A 23,068-nucleotide genomic window follows, 5' to 3' on the forward strand; every position below is an offset into this window, starting at 1 on the left:
AAAACATTACCATATTTTAAGCATTAAGAAACGAATCCCTAACCTCTTGTTTTTGTTTCCCACAGTGTGCAATTGTGGGGGAGGCCCATGTGACAGCGTAACCGGAGAATGCTTGGAAGAAGGTTTTGAACCCCCTACAGGCATGGACTGCCCAACCATAAGTAAAAATAACAGTACATGATTGACTAACCCCACTTTCGCTAATGTGCTGCAGGTGTAGGATTAAGAAGAGCTATGCAATTCCCTCTCAAGAAACTGCCTGAGTCCCCCTCCTGCCTTTAACCCTGTCTGTGCCTCCACCAAGTGGACCCTGAGCGGAAGCTGCTTGATTCCAATTGGCAAAATGGGTGATTTACATTGAAGCAACACTATTTTAGAAAACTTACTTTATGAAGCCTTTAAATTCAGCATCTTAGCTCGTGGGTAAAGGCAGAGTCAGCAGCATAATTTCCTAGTGACCGAGTTCATATTAGCTCCTTTTTCTATATTATCTCTTCAAATCCTCAGATAATGTGATATACAGACAATGCTTTACAACACTAGGGAAACCAAGACACTAAGTGACTTAAGTGGCTTTTCCCAAATCACTCCAAAATGGACGTGGCCCCAGGAAGAAAATGTTTCAGGCCTTACGGGATGGAGCTGTGGTCTTACTTTCCTGGGTTTCTCCATCATTCCTATCAATCAGATCCTAAGCAGTGCTGAGGGTGCAGGGGACTGCTGAAACACTTAGGAACAAACCCCCAGAGCTGGTCTTAATGACTTCTCAGGCATCTTGAAGCCCTTCATCCAGAAAAGGCTATGATTGATTCTTAGGATTTAAGGAAAGGTTTGCCTTAGAAAGCCCTTTACCAAGAAAATAACTAATATTTGCCTTTAAGGAGAGTGATTTAAAGACTATTTTAACTCTAGGTATCCCCTCCCCCAGACGAGAGTATCTTGGTCTCTCGGTGCCTGTGAGCACAAGAGATTGATATTACGGATGATTCACATCTTAGAAGACGGCACAGGATGTGAGGCACAAGCAGGGCAAAGTTCACACACTGATGGGCAAGGTCATTTTAAGGACACTTGCCCAGCCCAAAGCATCTCCTCCACCAGCCCTGATGTGCTGGGTGGGGAGCCATTCCTTTAAGATAGCATATACATAAGGCCATGTTAAACTTCAAATAACAAATTAACATATTAACAACTATTAACACTTCAGTCTTCATTTATTGGTTCTCTAGAGAAGAGCACAGTCTGAGGAAAAGAGATTGGGAACAGAAAAGTTTCAGAGAGTGGTCAAGACAGGTTTCAAAGCACGGTCTGCTGTCCTTCTGAGTCTGCCACAAGTGGGCACTGGGCCCCCCAGGAGTGGTGGTGGGGGATGGGGGTGGGGGTGATGACAGAGGTAAGCGGAACTCAAATGTGAAAGCAAAGAACAGGGAGAAACTATGACCTACTTCACCACATGCCCAGACTGAGCAGATATTCACAAGCAATGACATTCTACAGAACTCTTTCTGGCTAAAGTGTTTGTCCAGACAGGTCAGGCCACGCGAAGGCACTGAACCACCCCTGGGATAGGAATAGGAAAGAGGGGGTGCCAACCAAACAGCCAACTTCGCCAGTGGGCACCAAGCAAAGGCCTGACATGAAGAAAGCCATCCCAGAGGGCTGTCCCACCACTAAGGAAAAATGGAGAGTGTGCTTCTCCTCCCCTATCCCCCTTGCAAATGTCTGGCCCTTTTATGCTTCCTTTCTTTCTCAGTTCAGTGATTGGTGTCCGTGACAGCCTACTTGCCCTGTTGCATGCATTGTTCATTTTGTTATGTTTTAAGTGGGAATAGTGCCTGACGTACAGTTGGAGTCATCTTAGACTCCAGTGTGCTTTGAGTGTAAGGACTGGTTCTGTGACCCGGAACAGCTCCTCAGGAAACAAACATAAAAATAATATTAACCAAGGAAGGACAGTAATGATCTACTAGAGCACACGCTTCGCAGCCGACTTTCAGTTTTAAAGAAATAACCTCAATAACATGTCCATTTTACCTCCAGGCTGTGATAAGTGCATCTGGGATCTGATTGATGACCTTCGATTAGCGGCACTCTTGATTGAAGAAAGCACATCTGGTCTGTTGAGTGTCTCGTCTGGTGCGGCTGCTCATAGGCATGTGAATGAACTCAATTCCACCATCTACCTCCTCAAAGTATGTGACCATGTTGTACCTTCAGCGGAACCTCATGCTGGTCTTACGGGATCTCTCCTATAACTCCTGTCCCTTCTATCATCTGAGTCCCATGGCTGTCTTACAGACGGATGTATAACAGACTAGGAGATTAGAAAAGGTTGATTGTGACCATGAGCTTCAGTCCAAAGCAAGAGCTGCCATCTATAAAAGAAGTTAATGTGGCGAATACAACAACTAAAACAAGCAGTATCTATGTACCAATCTATTGAGGGAAGGAAAACACTCTTATTTCCTTGGTAGAATGGTACATTAGTTATTCAGGTCCTCAAACTTACCATTACCTTAACCTCAATTTGCAGTGCTTTGAGGAGTTTCTCTAGAAACCTCTCTCTTACTATCTCCCTCTCTCTCTCCCACCCCTAGCTTCCCTTCTTACTGACACACAGTCTCTCTCATCTTCCCATACACATACACACTGAAGCACACAGGCATACACGCTCAGTGTCTCCTCACAGGTCTAGTGGTTAATATCTAACAAACAGACAACAGTCAAAAACAGTAGACTATAACAGTGCTTCTATATCTGAACTTTAAGAGGTGTTTTTCCCCTCTAAATAATGGGCTTCTCTCACAACCAACAGATATTTTTTAAAACAATAATAATTAACTGAAAGGATAATGGGATTAATACAATTATATAAATATAAATATATAAATTTTAAAAAAGATTTTTACTTTGTCAATTTTGCATAATGTTTAAGAGCATAAACTTTGAAACCATACTGATCGCCTTCAGATCGCAGCTCTGACACTAATTATGTGACCTTGGCTAAGTTATTTAACCTGTTCCTTCTTCAGCTTTCTCCACTGGCTTTGAGGATCATTATTGCACCTGCCTCACGGGCTGTGGAGAGAATCCAGTAAGCAATATACATAGATATACACAGAGCAGTTGCACAGTACCTACCCTAGAAAGTGCTCATTAACCCTACTTTTTAGAGGTGCAAATAAATGATATCCACAGCAATTGGCCAAATAAGCAAAATGTAAAGCAAAGCAAGAACCACAAAATCATAGAGCTGGATGGACTCTTAGTGAGCAGTCTATTCCAAGCTTAGGAATCATTCTTATCTACACTCATCCGTTTGGACACGTGAAGGCACTACCTCTCAGGGTAGTCACCCAGACTCGGGCCTCTTGATACTGCTCAAACTCTCTTTCCTCAACAGCACAACTTCAAGACAGGTATAATTATGCTGACAGGAAATCAGTGCCAGGATTACAAGGCTTACTCCAAAGTAATCCAGCTAAAGCTACATTAGACCAAACTCCTCAAAAATGGAAAAGAAGGGGCAAATGGTCTGAAATAAAGAGAACTGCTCTTCTTCTCAAAAAAGAAAGAAAGAAAGAAAGAAAGAAAGAAAGAAAGAAAGAAAATTTCCAAACTCCATTTTACATTACATTTTACATTAAATTGACCCTTGTGGGTTGATCATTTCCTCCAGGGCCTGCCAAAATTGAAATTGTAAAGGTCAGACACCCTGGGCCCCCAGCAGTCTAGATGGTACCTTTGTGAAATCAGAAAAATGTGCCCTTTCTCCTTGGCTGGCACAACCCAGGTCAGGGTTCCTGGCCCAGTGAGCAGAGCTTGCAGAATTTCAGCCCTGAAGGCCATTGGAACCCTTGTGCAATCCCCAACCTTCATACCAGCTTATAGCGCCGTCAGACCCCACGGTTTTGGTAACAGAAGTTCACATTCTACCGTGAGTCCTCCTACACTGAAAACGTTGCCTGTATGTGTGTGTGTATATATATATATGTGTGTGTGTGTATGTATATATATATATACATATATATATATATATTAAGATTTATTTGTTTATTTGGGAGACAGAGAGAGCACGCAGGGTTGGGAGGGGAGTAGAGGGAGAGAGAGTCTTAAGCAGACTCCGCAATGAGTGCAGAGCCTGACGCAGGGCTCCATCTCAGGACTCTGAGATCACGACCTGAGCCAAAACCTGGAGTCAGACACTTAACCAGCTGAGACACCCAGGCGCCCCTTTATGTATAGTTTTTAAAACCTGGTGTGCATATCTACTGATTATTTTCAAAACTTTTTTTTTTCCACAGACAAAATTGTCAGAAAGAGAAAACCAGTATGTCCTAAGAAAGATACAAATCAACAATGCTGAGAGCACAATGAAAAGCTTTCTGTCTGACGTGGAGGAATTAGCTGAAAGGGTATGTACTCAGTTTCTGGGACTGCCTTCAGAGAAAGGATTTAGCTGGGGTGAGCCTGGCTAGTCACAAACGATTGAGGCTTAACACAGTGCAGGAAAAATGCAGTGACCCATGTGCCTTAAAATAAATCAAGGCAAGATCTGTGGAGAAAGTTAATATACTTGGTCTCTACAGTCTCTTCCCATTTTGATTGCTTTCCTTGGAAAACTACGTTTATGGGGAACTTTCATTGTATTTGCTGCTGGTTAATATGGTTGATATATGTTTCAATTAGAATAGTTGGTCTGCTGTTTGCCATAACATTTTATGGCTAAGAGCTGTAGAGAGCCCAGAAATAAACTTTATTATATAGAATATAAAACTTAAATGTTTGCTAAAGGATGCCTTAAATAATAAAAGGAAAGAGATCCACACTGAGAAAACAATTTTACGGGTTGACAGGGAAAAAAAATCACTTTCAAACTTCAGTTTATACTACATACTAAAATAAATTCCAGACAGATTAAGACTTGAGTTTAAACCTCAAATCCGTAAGAAAGCAGAACTAAAAGATTGTTAAACCTTGAAAGGAAAAAACAGTACACTTAAATATAGCATGAAGAATTATAATAAAAAGAGGTAATAGATTTGACAAGATAAAATTTCAAATACCCAGTAAAACAACTAAATAAATGAAAAAGTCAACCAGACTAAGAAAAATACGGAGGGAAATATGGCTTGTAAAACTCTCACACATTAACAAGAAGAACATAAAAACAGAAGCAGAGTCAACATGAAAGACTATTAAATACACTCCCCAAGAGCCTAATGGAAAAATATCCATCATCTGTACTAATAAAGAAAAATATAACTAAGCCACAGGTGCCATATTTTACATATTAAAATGTTTGACACATTTTTTTCCCCTGATTATGCTCTACCAGTACTGCCCAGAGTACTCTGGAATTTCTACTTTCAGACGCTGGTGTTTGACATTATAAACCATTGAAGTTCTTTTCAAAAACAGTTCTTATTTTCTACAAAAATAAAGGTTAAAATAACTCTGATAATCTCTTTTGAACTTGGACCGCTTAAACTTTGAACAGGTTATGCTTCTAAAAATATGAATTATTCTAATTTGATCTTTGGAAGAGTCAATTCCTTTGAAATGTGTATGAAAATTGTGTCCTTCATTCCCACGCAGTGGTGCATAGTAATCCAACCACAAGCATATGTAAAAAGCGGTGAGATCTCTTAAATTTCAAAGGAAATACCGGGAAAGAAATCCCTGTGAAAAACTCATTGTTTTGTCATTTCGGTATCATGGTTGGAATTTGCCCAAAGTGTCTCAATTCTTGAGAAAATATTTTCACCAAGATTAGTTCCTCTTACCGCTCCGGCAGAGTTACTGATCCTTTTGTTGTACAGTTTTTCCACTTCCAGTGTAACTTAAATGCAGACTTTCATAGGGAGAAAATAGCACCAGCTTACAAGTGACATCACAATAGAAAGGGCTCTTGGGCACCAAGAACAGACCACCAAAGCAGGAGGTTGATGATAAAGCTCTTGGAACTTTTAGCTGTTTCCATGGACTCTTATTGAAAATAAGGTCCTTCTGACTATGAGAACAATCCAGATGTGTAAGAACCTGCTAAAACATTTTAAAACAAATGCCCAGAGCTGGTCCTAATGACTTCTCAAGCATCCTTCAATCCTTTAGTCTAGAAGAGTCCCTAATTGTCTCATAGAAGGGTTTAAGAAAAGGCTTGCCTTAGAAAGTCTTCTACCACATAAGTAACAAATATTTGCCTTTAAATAGAGTGAAGGATTTCACTGTAGGTTCCCACAGTGATTTTTTTTTTTTTAATCTCAGTAATGTTGCCTCTTGAACTTGAAAATACCTCCTTGCAAACTGTCACATAAATCTCATGAGACCCAAATCTCACAATTCACATTAATCTAAAGTGACTGGTTTTGTCCCAACCTTCATAACCAATTCCTCTAGCCTCCTTTTGGAAATTCTACATCCCTTTCCTACCCTCTTACTTCTGGGAACCCCCTAAAGGATGCCCGTGCATTTGTATTCATAAATAGCCACTGCTCAAAAGGACCTCACTTCTACCACCGCTGATCACGTCTAGAAGAAAGGCCCAAGGACTATGTCAAGATTCTACTTTCCCATGTTCCCAAGGTACCATGCTCAAAGTCAGAGTGGCACTGGGCTACAAGCAAAAGTGGAGGCGGTGGCCCTCCCTCAATCTCAGTGCTACCCCTTGCCAACTGGACCTTGAAGTTGCAATGCGGAGCCCCAAGTCGCAGAGCCCCAAGTCACAGAGTCCAGTCTCCAAGAACTGTCTCAGGAGGGGCGGCACCATCCCCTCCACTTCTCCATCTCCTCCACCTCCACCCTACTCCTTCAGCCACAACAAAACCTCCTTGCTTATCAATGTATCAAAGAGATGTTTAGAACTAGAAGGAAAGTAGGTCACCTGTATACATCAGAGCCTCATCTCTGAACCTGACAAAAATGTAGGGCAAGAAATAAGAATATATTTCAATTCTGAAAGCATGACTTAATACCTGGTGTATAAGTGATTGTGCTGAAATGAACGTGATGATGTAGTATAAACCCTCCTCTCAAGCAGCTCACAGTCTAGCAGGGAAAACAGATACATAAAACAAAACAATTATAACACAGCAATCAATAAGAGAGGCATGGAACAGGCTAAAGAGAGAACTCTAACGAAGAAATAATGAACTTGTTCACTAGGGGTACATGAGGGAACGTTTCTCAGAGATGTTGAGTACTGACCTACGTATTTAAAAATGACTGCGAGTTTATCAAGTACTTCCAAACAAGAGAAAATACACAAGAGCAAAGAGATATTCATAGTGTGTTCTTAGAACTAGAAAACCTTTGGCTATGGCCTAGTAAAGATCAGCTGCAAGGCAAGGAGCAGGAGATACTGCTGAAGAAGTGTTCTGAGGCAGATCATGAGAAACCTCGACCACCACGCTCAGGAACATGTGGACTTCATCCTGTGGACTTTGGAGAACACTGAGGTATTTACGTAGAACAATGAACTGATGAGATTTGAAATTTCAAAAACATTCCTCTGCAGTAGGGATGATGGACTGGCGAGTAAAGACTCTGAAGATATGGACACCAGTAGTCTGGAAAAGTCTAGACAAGTGTGGTTGATTGCTACCTTGCCTTCATTTGAGAAGAATTTGCAGTGATCAGTATCAATCAAGACTGTGGTCATATGAAACAGGAAGAGAGGCCAGAATGGCAGGGAGAATAAGAACAATTGGGTGACCAACTGGACATGAGGAGTGACAAGGAAGAAAGCTCTGGCTTAGAGAAATGACTATTCTAAGATTACAGAATGGGGGCAATTGGCCGTCTTAGTCAGTAGAGCATGCAATTCTTTATCTCAGCGTCATGAGTTCAAGCCCCACGTTGGGGGTAGAGATTACATTAAATTTAAATAAATAAATAAATAAATATCAAAAAATAAAATTACAGAATGGATTACTCTGGATATTTCTCTGTGGATGCCCAGAGGGTAGTTAGAGAAAGATTTGAGTCTGTAGCTCAGAGGAGAGATCCAGTCTGGAAAAGTTTTTAGAAGCCATCCATGTTCAGGAGGTAGGGAAAGCCATAGGAGGTATCCCTGTACACATTCTGAAATGGCACACCAGTATTCCCACTACTGTTTCGTTCAGTACTCTCATTTACACTTGTCTCCCAGAGTGATTTCTAAAAGTTTCCCCTTTCACTTTCAAAAGTGTCATAGCTTAAGCAGTAACATATATGATCACCCTAGACATTGATTATTATCCTCACTTAGTCTGGTTGATTTTTTTTTTTTAAATCAGTAATCTAGATACACTACCCGTCTTACACTGTATTACCAAAAAGTTCCTGCCACTTTCTATGTCAAATATGTACAAGGAGTGTTTGCTGTTGAGGGGAGTAAATGATTCATCTATTTTTAATGTAAACCATCAACCAGTTTATAACTATGAGTTAATTTTTTAATTTCAGCTCTTCTTAAAGCAAGGTGCACTGGTTTTACCAGGGACCTGTACCGTGATTTTTCTTCCATAAGCAAAGTTACAGAAAAAAATAAAACTTTCAAATAAGGCATCGCTATCTATTAGAGCCAGTAAATTTGGAATTTAAAGTGACAGGCGGTCCTCTTTACCACGGAGTCTTTTATCAAATATATAGTGTATATCTAAGCGCCCTCTGGTGTTTGTCAGAAAGAAGTCTTCTTAGACGGATTCCATCCTCGACCTGCCTTTCCTTGCTTCAATTCAAAGTTTCCTTAAAAGAAAGAAGTTAGAAGACTACAGTAATTACAATAGGACTTTTTCTTTGAAGGATGAAGCCAAAGTAAAAAAAAAAAAAAAAAAAAACAAGTGTTGTGCTTTGCAAATATAATTTAAATTGGATCAAAAATCAACTTGTTGAAAATTTCTAGATGTTTTAAACATTTGTGTCCATAATTTTCAAAAGCAGGGAGGGGTGACATCAGAATAAGATTCATCTTATTTTCTGCATCATGTAATTTTAAAATGGGCACAGATTTCATGTCTCTGGAAAGCATGAGAACAGGCAAGAGGAAGACAGGCATTGGAGGAAGGAACGCAATGACTCAGAATGCAGGTGTCTGTTCAGAGAGCCCACTGTTTCGGGAAGCCTATGATGGTCGCATTAGTGCTGCACATGGAGCTTTATATGGAAGGGATTTGGGACTTGCTTGATAAAAAACCTCTGGGCACATATTTGCTATGATACCATTTCTTTTTTTTATGATTTTTTATTATATTATGTTAGTTATGATACCATTTCTGCATTCTCTTCCTTGACTAAGGGCCACTTCTGTGGGTTATTCATGGAAAACATAAGAGCTTTTCCAGGTAAAATCATGGCATAATCCTCTGGCTAGAACACTGGAGGAGAGGAGAGACATTTGACACAGCCCCTCTGCTGTCCTGGTGAAAGTGTGCAGTGGGTCTACGAGCACTCTGGGGGGCAGACCACCCTGCGTCCGCTCAGATGCTGCAGCACTTTGTTAGAGAACCGAGCCAGAAAAGCACCAGATGAGGCAAATGGGCATCTACCAAGTGTCAGACAGAACTCCTCCGCTTACATATAACCCATGAGCCAATCTTTCTAATGATAAAAGGAAGTCCACAGTACACATCCCCAACGCCGTGCATACAGGCCAGTGTCCTGGCCTTGAACCATTTCTTAGATGAGCTTCTGCCCTTGCAGACGCAGAAATATGCACATGCACATACACACCCACACGTGCTTTCAGAAGCTGCATTTGAGTCGGGATTTCATCTCGACAAAGTGGGAGCTCTGAAAGAGAAGCTCCCCAGCGAAGAGAATGGAGTCCGCTTCTCAGAGAAGAGTCTCACTTAGAGCCAAATCTGCTTGAGCGGTTATTTGTACCCTAGTGCCATCCGTGTTGATGGGAATTTGGAATGCAGCACTGAAAACAGCATTGAGCCCAGTCAGCATAATCCTTTACATCTCTGCGGTAATTCAGTGTCAGCGCTGGCTGGACCACCCAGGAGCCACTGGCCGCACGGAGCATTTCAAGGTCTGCCTCCTTTCTCAACAGTTTCCCCTGTGAAACTTTAAGCTCTTCCGTCAGCACAACGTCAGATCGATCAGCAGACGTGGGTAATTTCCTAGTCTGGAATCGTGAGATACAGTAAAAATTCAAAGAGTGAATTCCATATGAAAGGCGGTTGGTTTGGACTGAACTGTGGCTGATGGCATAGGAATACAGCTAAACTGGTCATCACATCTACCTTCACGCATGATTTCTGGGACCATTTTATACATTATAGAACTTTCACATGCCAAGGAAATTTATGTTTACGGAATTCATTACGCCCACCCACTACTACATGCACAGATAGAACATTCCTTTCTCGTACGTTTAAGCTGCTGTTTATATGGATTATTTATAGGAAAGTCAAGTCTCAAGAAGGGGCAAGCTGGCTCAGAAGGAAAGCATGGATACCATTAACCATGCAACTCAGCTCGCGGAGCAAGCTCACGATATGAGGGATAAAATTCAAGGTAAATATATTCTTTTCTCATGCAGCTTAATGTCAAGGAATCATTCGTGTTGTTAACAACAACAAAAACATGGCTACTGTTAGTGTTTACTATGTGCCAGGAACTGTTGTTACAGTGTTATAGATAAGGTAATATATGTGCATTTATATATGTATATTACATATAAGGTCTTCCAGTTTGTCCATCTAGGATTTCTGAGCACTCATCCCTACTTACTATCTGTTGGTTGTCAAGAATAAATGTATAGAATATACAGAATGTATAGAATCATTCCCTTTCCAGGCATTTCAAGGAAGTGGAATGCCAGAAAACCTTTCCAGCAGAAGAAATGGAATGCTATGGTGTCTCTAAAATGCAAGAGTTGAGTAGGAGTCATGTTTTTCTGGGCTATTCTCAGCAAAAACACCGCCTTTAGAGTGGCAGGAAACTGTCCACTAATCCAAACTGTCCTAAGCTCTCTCTATGATGCCATTTCCCAAAGACCAGGCAGGCAACATGCTCCCGTCCCCAAGCCAGAAGAAAAGCCTGGAGGGGATGTGGGAGATTTCTTTGCCCTAAAGCGTTGTGGCAGATTTTACCTTCCCTTTTAGAGGAGTACTTATTTGTGCTCTAACTTCTGATTAAGTGTTGGCTATATTTTGAAGACTATCTTAAGAGCCCACTGAAAGCCAGCCTCCAATTTACCAAGAGAAAACAGGCACTTTCATTTATTGGAAAAGAGAATTTCCTTGGGTTACAGTCTGCAAAGATACAGTATTTGTGTGTTTCCATAGCTTTTATCCTATATATTAAGAGCTGGGTGACAACACCAAGTGCATCTCCGGGCACAATGGAGTAGAGGAGTCCACAGTGGGAAAGTCACATCTTTATCTGAAGTATAGGGAACATATTCCAGGCAAAGGGACGAATGGAGCCAAGACATTTGCTATATTTCCTTTGCTGGCTATAATACACAATAAAAATAAATGGCATGCATTTCAAACACCTCCCAGTCCCGTCCTCTGTTTCATGCTTTTGCATCTACCAATAAATTTTTTTTTCATTTTAGAGTTACTATTGATTTTTTTTCAAAAGTAAGATTGAACCTAGATGAGCTGACCTCATCTAATTAAGAAACAAATGCCCCTCTAGGCAGCAAGTAAAGCCAACATCCTAGTAAGCCATTCAGAGAAAATAATTCACCTTTGCTGTTGTAAATTTTTTATTCTAACGTGTTTCATTTGGAAGGAATCTCAGCCCTCTATTTGACCCTTTAAGCATAGGAAAAGATGAAAGAAATACAAAAGAAATGTAAATGGAAAACAATAATTTCCATCAGTTTACCTTTTAAAAAGAATGTATGAATAGTCTCCAAAGGCTAAGGCAAAAATGTTATTGTCCACGTTCCTTTTTCTAATCTACACCAGACATGGCTAAAATAAAACAGGCCAGAAGTGAAAATGTAATATTTGGATCAAAATGCCATAGAAGTCAGCACTGCAAGTGCTAGATCTAAGGGGGGGTGCGGGGAATCTATGTTTAGGTTATTTCCGGAGTTAAGATTATAGATTTTACTTGCAAAGTGAATGTTTAATCCCTTCATAGTTTTGTTTCTAGCATATCTTGGTTTCCCTATGACTTTCTCAGTAATATTTACAATGTTAAAAACCTCTTACCCCGTTTATCTCCTTTCCTTCAGAATTCAGGGACACTACACAGTACCAACAGTGTGTCACTCCTTTTCCCCAACCATCTGTACGTAACTCCCGATGACCTTCAAGCCATTATCCATATAAAATACAAGCCCTTATCTGGCATGATTTATGTGACACCAGTGTTTGTTTACCCATCTTGTCTAGCCAACCGCGTAGATCATAGTAAACCACAGACACACAATTTCATTTATGCCAGGAAGATAAAACGCTTCCTCCGAGAGCTGTCAGGGGACAAGGTGGCAATTACATAACTTTCATCCGATCATATTTAGTAGAAAGAGAAAGTCAGAGAACAACTCAGCTCTGCTGGTATTTAGACAACTCGTCTGATCCCTCTGAGCATCAGCAGTCCCTTTGGTTCTAAAATTCTCCGGAAGTGGGGTGAAAATGACCCAGAATCAAAATGGCTCAATCTTGACAGTCATACTACGGAAGGTAAATAGCAGTTGCAAAGTGTGTGTGTGTGTGTGTGTACACACACACACACACACACACAAAAAAAAATATATATATATATATATATCAATGAACAAAAGCTCTCATCACAATATAACAATCCTCTATTTTTATATCTGGTCTATAGAATGATCTGAAAGATCCGCCTGAACAACTATCAGTATACTCTCATTTTGATTTAGAGCTTTGGCCAGATCCTTGGCTAAAATATAATTAATATCTCTAGCACACCCTACATATGACAGGAGATACCTCAGAGGATTTTCTCCAAGTTCTGTATTTTATAGAAAATGTTGATCAAAGACCCCAGATTTGTGTGCCTTAAATGTTAACATTCAGGAATTACTATGGAAACCAGACACAGCTGAAGTCAGGACAGGCTTTGTATTAATCCCATTCCCATTCCAAAGACACCAAATGCGAAGCAGAGTTGTTTCCTCCAGGTTGTACTTCTCCTTGGAATATATGGTGAATTCCAATGCTGACACCAGTATCTGCAGCGTGAACATCGTGGGTACCCCTGTCTTTAAACGAAACGCTCTTTCCATTTGAGGATCAGCCCTGCCTTTTGCCCTCACTGTCCACGTTTTCAGTGCATCACTGTAAAATGCCCGGACACCCCAGCCTGCTTTCTTCTCTCACTGTGTCCTTCCTTTCAGAGATCAACAACAAGATGCTCTATTATGGGGAAGAGCAGGAACTTACCGCTGAGGAAATCTCTGAGAAGCTGGTGTTGGCCCAGAAGATGCTTGAGGAGATCAGACGCCGCCAACCATTTCTCACACAGAGGGAGCTAGTGGACGAGGAAGCAGATGAAGCCCATGAACGTAGGTGATTTCAACTCCTAGGGCGCAGCACGTGTCCGCTTCCTTTTGCGTCCAAGAGAGGATACTGATCCTCAGGAATGTTCTGTCAAAGCAAGCTATCCCCAATATTTGCAGCTATTATTTTTTAAGATCTTATTTATTTGAGAAAGAGAGCGAGCGCTCGCGTGCGTGTGCACGAGGGTGTGCGTGCGCGCGCACAGGCGCCCGCGCATGTGGGTGGGGAGGGGCAGAGGGAGAAGGAGAAGCAAACTCCCCACTGAGCAAGGAGCCCACCATGGGGCTGGATTCCAGGACCCTGGGATTGTGACCTGAGCCGAACCGAGACACTTAACTGGCTGAGCCACCCAGGTGCTCCTATTTGCAGCTATTTAGAACTTACATGTGGCCTCAGGGAATCAGTCAGGACAACTGACCCAGGATCAAGATTTTTAGATCCAGGCCCAAACTTGAGCTTTTGAAAAGAAGCTGAGATTCCACATGAATCTATAGACCTTAAACTCCTGAGGAGAAGAAATAGGGACTTCACAGTTGGTGAAAACATATAAAACAGGGGAAGAAAAACTAAGGGGAACCAATTTCCAAAACTACGATAAAAGAAATCTTATTGAGAAGGCAGTAAAGCTACAAGCCCAGTGACATTCATGTTCTGAGGTCTATGAAAGACTTTTAATGACTTTTAGCCTCCAGTGCAAATTTAACATTTCCCTTAATGATGAATGTAGGCAAGAAACCACGGTAGTATTAGCGAACCTATGACTTGGTCACTCTATCAGTTATCAACGACGATCTAACAACTCACCCCAAACGTATTCATTTAAAATAACCATTTATTTGCTCATGATTTCATTGGCAATTTGGGCTCAACTCAACCTGGACATCTCATCTCTTCTGCATGTAGCAGGAGCTGGGTTCCCTCATATGTCTGGGGCCTCAGCGAGGATTGCTGGGCCTCTCCCCCTTGTGGGGTGTTACCCTCAAGGAGCCTCGCCCAGGCTCATTCACATGGCAACAGTCTTCCAGGAAGGCAAGAATGGAACTCAACAATGTCCTATCTATCCTACTGGCTCAGACTGGCCCAGTGAGGAAATAGACTCTACTCTTGACAGGAAGAGTTGCAAAGAATTTGTGTCCATTTTAATCTACACAATCAACAAGAGCAGCCACGGATTTGGGTATCAGGTTTTAGCTGTACTCTGATCTCACAACATTCAGTTCATCAGTAATTCAAAATTAAGTAGTTACAAGTCCCACCTCTAGGTCTTGTTATTTCATGTATTACTAAAGAAGCACATGTATTGTTGTAGCACCAATTTGTTTTTTAATATCTTGGTCTTCTTTTTAAGTCTATGTTCTTTATTTTATGCATTTTGAAATACATGATAAGAAGGGGCCTGAAGGCTTCACTAGATTACAAAGGGTGCAGTGGCACAAAAAGGGTTAAGAACACCTGCACCACATTATTTCCCTAAGATCATTACTACCAATTTCTGCTAAAAATTATTGTGACTATTCTAGAAAAAGGAACACTCTTCGCTTAAAGAGATGTTACCATAACAAATGTATAAAGTCTTAGAAACAGTAAGAACTCAAGAAGAATCTTAGGCCACATTTCTAGGTCAGGATGAAGCCAGCACTCAGAAAGGCTGGAGCTCTGATGTCACAGACAAATGCTTCCACACTTTTTGCCTATTTTAGAATGTAACAAGTCTGCCCTGAGGAAATGAATCCAATCACATCTTCCACTTAGCCACCTTCCACCTGGCCAATGCATTTTTAACTACTTTCTTTACAGTCATGAATGTGTATCTTCAGCTCACAGTGATGAAAGAAAATACAAAACCTTGAAAAGTCTGACTGATATTCCCTGGAGGAAAAAGAGAATTAAGGCACGTAGTCAATGTATGTTACTTTGATCAGAGAATTAAAACATACACAGAACTTAAGAAAATATCATTGCCATCAAATCTTCATAGCATCCAAAATAATGGTTTAGGTTTGACCTAAAGAAGCTACCTAAAAACAATGCTTGAAGAGAATACAGAAAATGAGTGGTTGTGAACAACACTTGTCAGTAACAGACAAGATAATTTGGGTTATTTTTAATAGTAAAACTATAGTATATCCAAACCCCTTTGTCTGGTAAAATTATTAATAATCTGGGTAATAATAAACATAACATAAAGACATGATTTCCACAAAAAACCTAATCTCATTGGAAAACCTAATCAAACTCTTTTTTGGGCTGACTGTCATCCAAGGACTCTCAAACCCTTCAACATAGTAGTTCTTTCTTCAAGTATAAAACGCGGGGCTATTTTTATGAACAACAGCTTCAGTCTCTATTGCTGAGAAAGGCATGGCCTGACAAGTTTGTATCTTTGCTAAATGCTGGATGGAATGAGAGGAGGCAGGAGAAGCCCACACTGAGGTTCTGTGTCCGTTTCTCCCAGTGCTGAGCCAGGCTGAGAGCTGGCAGCGCCTCTACAATGATACTCGCGCTCTGTTTCCTGTTGTCCTGGAGCAGCTGGACGACTACAGTGCTAAGTTGTCAGACCTGCAGGAGTCACTGGACCAGGCCCTTGACCATGTCAGGGATGCCGAAGACATGAACAGAGCCATAGCAGCCAGGCAGCGGGACCATGAGGTACAGTGGACACACTACCTATAAACCCATTTCAGACATATACAACCCAAAGTTTTAATAAGAAGGCACAGTTGGCATACGATTTTTTTTAAAATATTGATATATTCAATTATTCATATTTTTAAAATATTATACAATTTTTTCCAGTGTAATTTGCTAATGTATCTGTGTACACCTAAATCGGGTTGAAAGCATGATAATTGTTTATCTTCTGCTTTGATAAGAATGCAATTGTTCTTGGTGCTTGTGTCTGTGTGTATGGGTATGTTGTTCTTGCAAGTGAGTTAACAATGTGCTATTCCTATGCTTACCTTTTTTTTAAACCGAGAGGACTAGAACACCAAAGCAACCCAGAACCATACCCTAGACCAAAGCATACCCTAGAAGGGTATGTGTAACTTTTGGAAAGGTATGATAAGCAAATCCCACAGCCTGGCTGGTCAATAGCCACAGGGATAGGGAGTCTAATTCAAGCCAAAGGTCATGCAAATACAAAGAGGTGAGAGAAATTCCCAGACATAGCCATAGCTTGCAAAGGCAGGCATCCCTATGGGGCCAGGATCTGTGCCTGCTCACCTTGCGGCTTAGATCTGGTGGTGGTCACGGCTGTTCCAAGCAATGCAAGCACTCACAACTACCACCATCGAGAGGGGCCATCTTCTGATAGGAAGACACGTGCATCTCTGGACATATTTATAAAGATCAGAGTGATCTAACAATGTCAAATAATAGGAAGCAACTATGAGCAAATTCATTAATTCTGTTGTTTGCTTTTATTGTCTGCAAAACCAACTTAAGTGAGACTCTCTGCCCTCATTTTCAGTCATCACCATCTCTCAGTAAGTCACTGGAAATTTCCCTAAATAAAAGTGAATTACCCTTATCACTGCCATTTTCTAATAGGAGCAATCCCTCAGCCAGTATTTTTTTTTAGAATAACAATGGTCAAGATAGGGACCAAAATGCCTCCGGGTTTCTCCCCTCCATTCCTCATGCCTTCCCACGTGCTCACCCCACCCAGCCTGAGCAGCTGCCCTGTTGCAGTTCTGCCAGCACCACTCGCTCTGTTAAAACCCTTCATCTTTTCCTTCTGACCCTGTAGCAGTGCCTTTGACACTGCAGCTTGTGAACCACTGAGTGATCATAAAGTAAGTTTGGAGGGTTATAACCAGCCTTTTTTTTTTTAATTGAAGTATAGTTGAATAACCAGCATTTTCTAAAAAGAAAAGAAAAAATAGAAATTATCAAAGCACAGCATCTATAGGAAGGTATGGTTTCATTGCATTTCTGTTTTGGCGTTGCCACATTAATTGCATTGTTTTACTGCGGGTCACGGTTAAGAACATTTGAGATACTGTCCTATAGGACAGCTTATGTCCCTTCGCATGCCGTGAGGGACCCTCTGTGATCCACCCTTGCCAGCCTCCTTGGCCTCGCCTGTTGCGGAGTCCCTGCCTCATACGTTCGGTTCAGGCAGTATCACACTCCCAGTACACCCATCTGCCTGAACACAGACTTCTTTTTCTTTTCTCCTTCGCCTGCACAGCCCCAGGCATCACCTCCTCTGGGAGGCCTACTCCCCATCCCCAGGTTAACAGGTGCTCTCCTCAGCCATCCCATAATGCACCTTGTGACACCCCCGTTTCTGTATTGCGATCATCCCTTAACGGACCTGTCTTCCCCACTCAAACTAAGGGCTGAAATTTCACGTTTCACTGTTAGACCTACAGCACAACTTAGACAGGAATAACAGCAAATTTCCAATCTGTTTACAAAACCAAAAATAACCACACAGTTTAATCATTTTGATATGTGCAAACGGTAGCCACACAACTAATAATTACATTATGTATTTCACCGTCCTACTCTCGCCCCAGAGGGTAACAGAATGATAAAAATCTTTGTCAGATTAATGTAAGATTCTGTGTTTTAAAAACCACTGTTTAGAGTCTCTTAAACCAAAGCTCTGCCTTCCCAGGATTGTTTCTATCATGTTTTTTTTTAAGGATCAGGAAACTTTTATTATTCTTCGCATATGTGAAATGGCTACTGAACATGCCAGATAGTGCTAATTGTGTGTCATTTTCATAATTATTGGTTTTCAAAACTCTCTTTTGTTCCTATTGACCTCCTTTCTGTGGGAGTATCGTTATTTCAAAGCTAATTTTATTCATTTCTGTCTAATGCTATCTATGATGAATACGGTATATGATAAGTGATAAGCCCCTTCACTTGAAGCATATCATTTTCCAACTACTGCAAATGAACTTATCACTCAGTGCTGTTACCAGGAGGCTTTGAAATTTGGCTCTGACTTGAGGGCTTTAGCTATATTCCCTGAAGGCGACCAGATACGAGAGCTTCCAGCAGGGGTCATATGTCAGACTCTGCAAAAGGAAAACTGCTCTGAAGGCGCTAAGTTAATACCAACCTTTTTCACCTCTTTCCTTACATAGTTTAATATCCATGCTGTAAAATATTGCTTTTGTGTAGAGCTGTATAACTACCTCTCCTTGTGGAGACAAGAATAATTAACCCGAGATAGTCACACTGTATTAAGCTTGATGGATTTTGAGGGGAAATTGATTTTGTAATGTTCTTGCATTAAGAAGATGTTCGAATGGGATTCTTTTCTGTCCTTGGACCTCTATCTTCCCCTGTAGCAATGCTTTAGAGAAGATGGCTTCCGTCTTCCTTCCCACTAAATTAGAAAAGACTGCAGGCAGCACGAAAGACACTAAGATGAACTTTGGAAGTTTTAAAGTTATGTCCTTCTATATCTGGGCTTCTGTAATTATTCCCATGATATCTGAGATTATACCGTAAGTCATATATTTCAAATCCCATTCAAAATACTGTTTCTAAAGTAACTTCAACTCATTTTTTGCTCCAATTGTAAAATGAGTCTTACTTTTCCCTCTTGAAGTACCATTCTGGTTGCTTTCAAACTCCAAACTCATTTGAAGGTTTCTAATATTTCTTCAGAATCACAGCATGCCTGCTCCTGGAACCCAACAGTGAAGGTCGAAATTAAAGCATTCATCAAAAAACCCTTGGGTCATTTCCCTCCTGAAAAAGTCTGAGCATCTAACATAAAGAGCTCAGAGTGCAAGGACGGAAGATCGTAATTTCATGCTTTAATACTAGGGCCATTTAAATTTTGTTTAAAGGACTTTAAGATTGTTTTCTATATGCTTTACTCCTATCCAAATGAGCTATTTGTGCCTGGCCCAAAGTCAGCACATGATAAATGGTTTTTGAATTACTTCATTTTCCACTTACTGCAAATATAGAGCCTCTGTGGAATCCTGCAACCAGTGTCTCACTTTACATTTATAGAGAAAAAGTCAACAGCTCTTTCTGAAGTGTTCACTCTCTTTGAGATGATGGTGTTATAATTAATAGTCATAACTAATTGCTTCAAAGCTCCCAAAATGCTCGCTTTTGTTATCTCCATATTATAAATGAGAAAACTGAGCATGACATGGGTAGAATTCCCCCAAAGTCATACAGCAACTAGGTGGCGGGGCTGGGATAGGAGCCCAGATTTATCTGAGCACAGAGACAGGAGGTGACATTGACCACTCTCCCTGATGCTTTCTCTAAAGTGACTTTCCACTCTTGCTTACTCTTCGTTCCCATAGAAACAACATGAGAGAGTGAGGGAACAAATGGAAGGGGTGAACGGTTCTCTGAAGACGTCTTTGGACTCTCTGACAACACCTCGTCTGACCCTTTCAGAGCTTGATGATACAATTAAGGTAGGGAGGCATGTGACTTGTAGCTTTGTATTTATAGCAGGTTGGAACAGCGGCTCAGTGTCACAGAACAATAATGGAATCCAATTCAAATCTGTCAAGTTAACTGGCACTATAGATCAGCAAGATCGGGTGACTGAATTTTCCAGTTTCCTTCATCGTATGTTGGCACTCCTCACATATGGCTATTTAAATTTAAATTTAATGACTTAAAATGAAATAAATTAAAATTGAATTCCTCAGCTGAATTAACCGTATTGCAAGCGCTCCATAGCACCACATGTGGCTAATGGCTACTAAATTGGACAGCACAGACCTTCTTCCAGAAAGTGCTACTTAGATCCATCCTACTCACTGTTAACTTGTAAGTTGTGTACTTAATAAAACTAGCATACAAATCAATAAGAGACACATTTTTAAACTAGGAAATTTCCAGTAAAGTGCAGTGAACCAGACCATCCCAAAATTACTCTTAGCTCATTTTTATTACCTTTGAAAGGATACCATTTTAAAGTCATCTGATCACCATCTCATCTGTTGACTATTTCAGCACCAAGCTCTCTGTCTTCCTCTCCATCCCTACTCCCATCACTATCTTAATGACATCAAAATCCAGATGGATGAGCCCACCAGCTCTCAGACCTCCAGTTCCTGTAACTTCTCCTGCCCAACAAGATTTTCCTCCAGCCCACCCTGGTTATCCCTCCTATGGCCATATCCAGGGCTTCTCTTCAATAACAATACTTGCTCCCAGAGCCCCTCCCTCTCTTACCTACTTACTCTGGAATACGCACTCCAACAATTCTCTGACCACATGGAGACCTCCTCCAGCTCATTATCCTGCTCCTCTCATATCCTCTCTTCCCTCCTTAAGTAGCTAAAATGATCAATACAGTAGTCCCTCTTATCCATGGTTTTGCTTTCCATGGTTTCAGTTACCCACAGTCAACCTCTGTCTAGAAGCAGGTGGCCCTGCTTCTCACGTATCCGCACAAGGTCGCTTGTAGCCTAGTGCTACAGCGTAATGCCTGCATCAGCGTCCTCACTTCGTCTCATCACGTAGGCATTTTATCATCTCACATCATCACAAGAAGGGTGAGTACAGTATGATAAGATATTTTGAGAAAGAGACCACATTCTCATAACTTTTATTACAGTGTATCGTTATAACTGTTCTATTTTATTATTAGTTATTGTGGTTAAGCTCTTACTCAGCTTAATTTATAGATTAAACTCTATCATCGGTTTGCATGCATAGGAAAACCGCGGTATATATAGGGTTCGGCACCGTGCACAGTTTCAGTTTCAGGTACCCATTAAAGGTCTTGGAACTTATCCCCATAGATAAGAGGGGACTACTGTATAATCAGTATTTGCAAACACCCTTAACTTGTATACCCACCTCTTCCCCTACTGTACTGGATGGAAATAGAATTCTATTTCCCTATCCCAGTAAACCCAAGCATCATGGCCATACCAGAGAAGCCAACATAATGAATAACCCACCTCCTCTACTCTCAGTCTGGCTGGTGAATTTGCTTCATACTTCACTGAGAAATAAGAACAGAGAGAACAGAACTTCCCTAATCTTTCCTCCCCAGTTCTACCAGCCCACCTACACCTGTATTCACACTTCTCCCTTCCTTTCTATTATAATTAATGAAGTGTCCTTCTCCTGCCAAAGTCCCATCTCCCCACCTGTGCTCTGAATCCCATCGTTCCTCTGCTCAAAACAGTTGCAGAGTTTCACTCCCCAAAGTATTCCGTCTCTCTTCCATGTCATGCAACTCTTGCTCTCTACTGGACAGTTACTACCAACATGTAAACATGCTCTAAGGATTTCCTATCCTTTAAAAGAAGAAAGTCCTTGCCTACATCCCCTCCAGTCTCTGCCCATTACTCTACTCTGCTCAGCTTCCCAGCAAAACACCTCGAGAGTCATTTATCATTGTCATTTCCACCTCCCAACCCCCCACTGTCTATTGTACCCACCCACTCCAAATGGGATCTCTTGCCCCTGCACTGAGACTGTTATCCAAGTTATCAGTGAGACTGTTATCCAAGTTATCCAAGCAACTGTGGTTGCTTCTGCTTCCTCAGCATTCTTAGCCTCCCTGCTGATTAACCTTTCCTCCTTATTTAAACACCCAGAGCTTTTATCCTGGCTGGTCCTTCTCCCACCTCATTGGCCATGTTTTCCCAGCCTCTTCTGCTAGCTTCACCTCTACACATCCTCTATGTAGTGAGTAGTTTAGGCTCTGCAGGCCACATATAACCACTCTCCCTTATTCTTTTTTGGTTTTTGTTTGTTTTTACTTTTTTGCAACTCTTTAAAAATGTAAATAATATTCTTAGCTAGAAGTAATATAAAAACAGGCTTCAAGCCATTTTTGGCCCAGAGCTCTGTCCATCCCTTCCTCTGATAATGAATGGCTTAGTTCTCTCCCAGGCCCTCTTTGGTACTTACACTTTCTCCCTAGTCAATCCCATTGAATCCCATGGCTTTAAAGAACATTTATATGCATGATCCCACAATTTTCAGCTCCAACTTTCATACTTCCACTGAGTTCCAAACTCTTACAACCAAGTGCTTACTTGAAGTTTTCAAGGAAGAACTCAGTGTGGTGTATAGCAGAATCATAATTTTATATACCACTTAGATGGCTAAGAGACATATCAAAATTAACACATTCTGAAAAAAAACTATTCCTTCCCTAGTCTTCCCCACTTTAGTAAGTAACACAACTCCATTTGCTCAAATCAAAACTCTGGAGTCATTGTTGATTTCTCTTTTCCCACCGGCCCATTTCAACAAGACCTATTGACTTATCTCCAAAATTAGTCCTAGTTTCTGACCACTCCCTTCTCTGCGGCTGCTCTGCAGTCCAAGGCACCTCACTGCCAGCATGAACTGTCAAAGGAGCCTCCTACTGATTCATTTGCCTCCACTCTTTCCCCTCAAGACTCATTCTCTATGCGGTAGCAGGACAATCCCTTAAAAACATAATCAGATCACATTATTTCTCCTTCATAAAACCTCCAGTGACACTTAGACAAAGAAACAAGCTCATTTTACCATGGCTCAGGAGACCCTAAATGACCTGGCTCTGGCCTAACTCTCTACCTCATTCCGTGTATATCTCTCCCCAACTCACTACCGTCCAGCCCACTCCTCTCTGTTACCCT

General features: G+C 41.1%; 1 protein-coding gene across 4 annotated transcripts in view; it reads left to right on the plus strand.

The window, feature by feature from the left end:
* LAMA4 (laminin subunit alpha 4) overlaps positions 1 to 23,068 on the plus strand; it is a 138,454-nt gene that overhangs the window by 63,828 nt on the left and 51,558 nt on the right. For 3 of the 4 annotated variants that reach the window (XM_048226003.2, XM_026511614.4, XM_048226005.2), the window contains exons 7-13: positions 66 to 161; positions 2,041 to 2,192; positions 4,305 to 4,415; positions 10,392 to 10,503; positions 13,313 to 13,480; positions 15,931 to 16,124; positions 19,769 to 19,885. In XM_048226003.2, coding sequence (XP_048081960.1) covers positions 66 to 161; positions 2,041 to 2,192; positions 4,305 to 4,415; positions 10,392 to 10,503; positions 13,313 to 13,480; positions 15,931 to 16,124; positions 19,769 to 19,885 — 950 coding nt within the window. Of the gene's footprint in view, positions 1 to 65; positions 162 to 2,034; positions 2,193 to 4,304; positions 4,416 to 10,391; positions 10,504 to 13,312; positions 13,481 to 15,930; positions 16,125 to 19,768; positions 19,886 to 23,068 lie in introns of all 4 variants that reach the window. The other variant, XM_057311136.1, reaches the window with a different exon arrangement.

Source organism: Ursus arctos, unplaced genomic scaffold (assembly GCF_023065955.2).
Source record: "Ursus arctos isolate Adak ecotype North America unplaced genomic scaffold, UrsArc2.0 scaffold_13, whole genome shotgun sequence".
Classification (NCBI taxonomy): domain Eukaryota; kingdom Metazoa; phylum Chordata; class Mammalia; order Carnivora; family Ursidae; genus Ursus; species Ursus arctos.